The 4,647-nt window shown below is 43.4% G+C and overlaps 1 protein-coding gene across 1 annotated transcript; it reads right to left on the bottom strand.

Moving 5' to 3' along the window:
- Positions 1-250: 250 nt before the first annotated feature.
- On the bottom strand, positions 251-1,583 carry LOC147625413 (uncharacterized). The gene has a single exon (XM_086818751.1). It carries the CDS (start codon positions 1,525-1,527, stop codon positions 517-519), a length of 1,011 nt encoding a protein of 336 aa, XP_086674877.1. The 5' UTR covers positions 1,528-1,583; the 3' UTR covers positions 251-516.
- Between the last annotated feature and the right edge of the window lie 3,064 nt (positions 1,584-4,647).

Below are 4,647 nucleotides of genomic sequence, written 5' to 3'. Positions count from 1 at the left end.
CAAGCATGTTGCAGGCGCTGGCGTCCGGTGTCACCTATAGATTAGCCAAAGGGAAGAGCAAATTGAACCGACGGAAACGACGGGCCTTTTCAATTTTAAGTCAAAGGGAAGAGCAAATTCGACGGAAACGACGGGCCTTTTCAATTTTAAGCTTGTTCGTTTCTGACTTCAAAAGCATTGGGCAGTTGCAGCTGAATGCTCAAAGTAACTAACAAATAACGAACACAGCACACGGTCCAAATGATCCAAATTGGTAAATGGCCAAATAACTATATACAGTAAAGTATAGATAACAAAATATATTGCAGAGCATAGGGAGATTATCTCTCGCTTTAGCTCAAAACACACCATTCTGAGAAGCTTTCACTGGATTGGGGGACGGGGTCTTGTTGCGATCCCTAGTTTAGTGTGGTGTTGGAAATTAAGCTAAGCTGAGCTAGGCTATCCAAATCCAGCCAAAATATTTAAACATATTTTTTTTTTCCCCTGATTAGAGCATAGAAATAGCGAAGGAAATTAGCCATAATTGAGAGGATCATGATTCCACAGCCAGAAGTTCCAGTTGGTCTCGTCTAATAATTCATCGTCTTGGTGCGGATTTTCTAAAGGCTGATATTGAAGCGGGGGTGGGAGAAGCATGGCTTCCGCCATGTCTGCAAACACGCAGGGGTCCGGCAGCATCATCTCTTCGTCAAACAGGTCTGCGCCAGCAGAGGCATGGCATTGCTCATTGCGCTGCTCTTCTTGTCCCCTCTCCATAGCTGCAGAAATCGAAGGGAAGCTGAATTCTGCATTATCCCCCCCATCATCCCCGCCATAGCCACCACCATCTCCTTGCCTCAGCCCTTCTTCGTCAATGTGGACCTGTTTCTCCCCTTCCTCAATCGCCATGGATGCAAAGCCCTCAGAAACCCTTACATTGAAATTTGGGTTCCCTCCATAAGGCGCACGGGATCGCCACGCCGCAGCTGCAGCGGCCGCGGCCGTCTGAATATCGCGCGGGGAGAGGCTCACTGGGCGTGGCAATGAGGCGGCGAATTCCGGGAAATTGAGCTTTGCCGAGACCCCCTTCAAGCTCGTCGCAGCGACATCATAAGCTCTGGCAGCCATCTCCGGGGTAGAGAAGGAGCCCAGCCAGATTCTGGACTTCTTGCGGGGCTCTCTGATCTCTGAGACCCATTTTCCCCAGCTGCGCTGCCGAATGCCATGGTAGAGAGGATGTTGCCGGGGAGCGGAGGGCGGGGACCTGCGGCAAGGTGGCGAGGTATTGGGGGAAGAAGGGGAAGGCTCGGCAGCGGCACGCTTAGCAGAAGAAGCAGTGACGAGCTGGTCTTCAGAAGAGCTGGAACCCTCAGAGGAGCACGAAGAGCTGTTGGCGGCGATGGCAAGCTGCTGTAAGAGTGCAGAGGAGGAGGAGGAGGAGAGTGAAGAAGGCGAAGAAGGGGAAGGGCGGAGGGTCTGGTGCAAAGACGGCTTGTTGTTGTGGCCGCCCCCCTTCTGCATTTTCAGCCGCAAGTTGGTTTTCATACTGGCCGCCAAAATGGTTCCTTCAGTTGTCCGTTTGAAACGTGGCTTCCATATAATTTCTGGAATCTGGTGTTTCCGTTTTATGAAACCCAATGCGTGTTATCCCGCATTCCAACCGCGTGCGCCTCCGCGTCCCGCCCAGCTGTCTCCGATCGATGGGGCCGGCCCCGCTTTATATCCACTCTCTCTCTCTCTCTCTCTCTCTCTCTCATGAATGTCCAAGTCACCTCTTTTCACCTCGGCCAAAAATCAGCTGGCAGGGAGATGGACAAGGTATAACACTTGGTCATCACATTGGAGATTTAGCACAAATAAAAGAAAGTCCTTTCACTTTTTTTTTTTGGGAAAAATCCGGGTGTACAAGATTGCTTTAGTGGAAATAGGCTGTTCCACAAATCTCGCCTCCCCTTTCGAACCCCTATTAATGTTTTGAAAAACTCAGGTTCAAGTCATAGGGTGTACAGGGGTACGAGGGGGATTGCTTTACTGTAAATACGCTCTACCACAAATCTCGCCTCCCCTTTCGAACGCCAATCAATATTTTGAAAGACATAGGTTTTAAGCTATTTTCACGCCACGGATTGGCCGTCCTCCATTGCAGCTACAGTAGTCCTCCATTGTAGCTATCAGCCTCCAATCAAGTTGTTGAATTTTGTTTGAATTTCAGCATCTGACAAATCTAGCTGTTTACCACTCTCTTACCCCTTGCAGTGGGAGTACGTGCTTTTCTTTAGTCTCCTCCCCCCCATTAACCCTGGGTGGGACGCGACTCTTAGTGGTATGTAAACCCCCTAAGCCTTAACATCTTGGAGAACACTATTCACAACCTGCATAAAAGTTTTCACTCATTGGTGGTCTGTAAACCTCCTATTAGCCCACTCATTGGTGGTCTGTAAACCTCCTAAGTCTTAACATCCCATCTTGGAGAACACTATTCAAAACATGTTCTCACCAGCCTGCTTGAACCAGTCGTTGTTGTGCAAGGGTTGGTTTAGAATAATACCAATGGGATTATGGAATACTTTAAGGTCATGAGAACATGCTCTTGTACGATTCTTTTTCCTGACACTAGTCCCTCAACTTGGATTAACATCCCTCTTGGATGTTGCCTCTTCTAGAGGGGTTTAGAAGTGCCTCTTCCATAAATGGTTTGGAAGTTTCCTCTTCCATAAGGGGTTAAGAAGCGCCTCTTTTATTAAGGGTTTGGAAGTTGCCTCTTCCATAAGGGGTTAAGAAGCGCCTCTTCCATTAGGGGTTAAGAAGCGCCTCTTCCATTAGGGGTTTTGGAAGTCTCCTTGCTTGTTCTATGGGGAATTATGCCTCTAGCTATTGCCATTGAAGTTTGACACCCCCCAAAGGCCCCAAAACTTTCCTCTTTAACTTCAAAAAAATAGCAATGAAAATGGACACCATTCCTACTTTTCGTAATATTTAAAGGGTTTAATCTCTTGTGGCATTGAAAAGTAGAACCTTTTCCAACTTTTATAATTTATGCCATTGAGGATGATGCACTTACAATCATTTGTTGATAATGTCATGGAGGGGCCTTTAACATCCATGCAAGTCTACCTATCCATGCTCACTGGAATCCTCTTTTGGCCACCCCCTCCACAACCAATGCCAGCCTAGAGCCCTTGGACCTTTTACACATGACGTAATCACACACCCACACAATGCGCCCCTTTTGCTACATCCAAACATCTCTCTTTCCAATGCCATTTACATTTCTATATATTGCCATTACATGTCACCTCATGTTATATTTAGACATCCCCCCTTACAATGTTTGGTATTTTTCTATTTTCTATCACATCGACGAATGGACACTGCCACAGATGCCAATGAAAGAAAGTGTGTGCCACTAGATGTGAAGGAGGATGATAGAGATGTTTCCCCATTACACACATAAAAAAGCACATAAAAAAATATAAAGTTTCATTAGTAAATTTACATGGATGTTTTCCCCAAAAAAGCTTGGTTGAGGATGGCCACCCATTTCCAAGTGAATTGATTACTTATTTCACGTTCAAAAAAATGGGTGGACACATGCACGCACGCACGGATGGATAGATGGAATCTATAGACACATGGATAGTTAAGCAAATAGATATATAGATACAAAGGTAGATATATAAATAATTAGTAGATATTTGGGAACATACATGAATAGATAAATTTGTGGATAGATGGTTTGGTAATGGATTTTTAAATGTTCTTTCAACTTTAAGGTGCCACATCTCTTGGTTCACGCGAAATTAATGGAGTGGAATGAAAAAATAAATAAACTTGATAATTATCTAGGAATTTACCTCCAAATTATAAGTCAATATAGTTACAAATTAATAACCAAAGCTATGTTCTTATTGAACCGCACATATAATGCATTCAAAAACTAACCATGATCCCGTAATGGTGAAAACTTCTTTCTGTTTAGATAAAACTTACAAATAAAAAACTCAAGTTACCAATGAGTGTACATCATGCATCTCCATTTAAAGGAGAAAGGAAGGGGGATGGGGGGGGGATATGAACTACACACACTAAATAGACTTTCAACATGTAGATACTCATCCTTTTTTGTGAGAGTTGAAATGCATGATTCCTTCATGTATTTCTAAAATAATAGATTTTAAAGGGCATAATAGAGCATGGCCATAGCAACCAAATTTTGTGGTAGCTAGACATCTCCACAGGCACAAAGACATATAAAAACCCTATTATGCACAAAATAAACAATCATAAAAGGTGTTTTTCACAAGGGATATAATGTTTCTCATGAGGATATGACATTTTTGGAGAATGAATGTCGTAGAAATTAAATGAATGCCACAAGGGATATAATGTTTCTCATGATTGAGGATATGATATTTATGGAGAATGAGTGCCATACAAATTGACACAATTGAATGATTCAAGACTAGTTATGATAGTGTTAGTGAGACGTTCATTCATTGTTGGGAATAGGCTCATCAATTTTTATCTTCAAAAGAGGGACAATTGAAAAAAATGTGTTTCAAAGGCCTCAAGTAGATTTGGTGATTACTGGGCTTCAAAATGGCCTTCATGATATTTTTAAGGGAAGCCTTTAAATTTTTCTCTACATGATGTCAATGAAGGGTT

The sequence above is a fragment of the Cibotium barometz genome, chromosome 24 (genome assembly GCF_041138505.1).
Source record: "Cibotium barometz isolate CiBa-2024 chromosome 24, ASM4113850v1, whole genome shotgun sequence".
NCBI classification, from domain to species: Eukaryota; Viridiplantae; Streptophyta; class Polypodiopsida; order Cyatheales; family Cibotiaceae; genus Cibotium; species Cibotium barometz.
This window is presented reverse-complemented; position numbering and strand designations above follow the sequence as displayed.

Bases quoted from the DNA above. Each gene is read 5' to 3' on its own strand.
- LOC147625413 (XM_086818751.1), bottom strand. From the start codon at position 1,527: ATGAAAACCAACTTGCGGCTGAAAATGCAGAAGGGGGGCGGCCACAAC.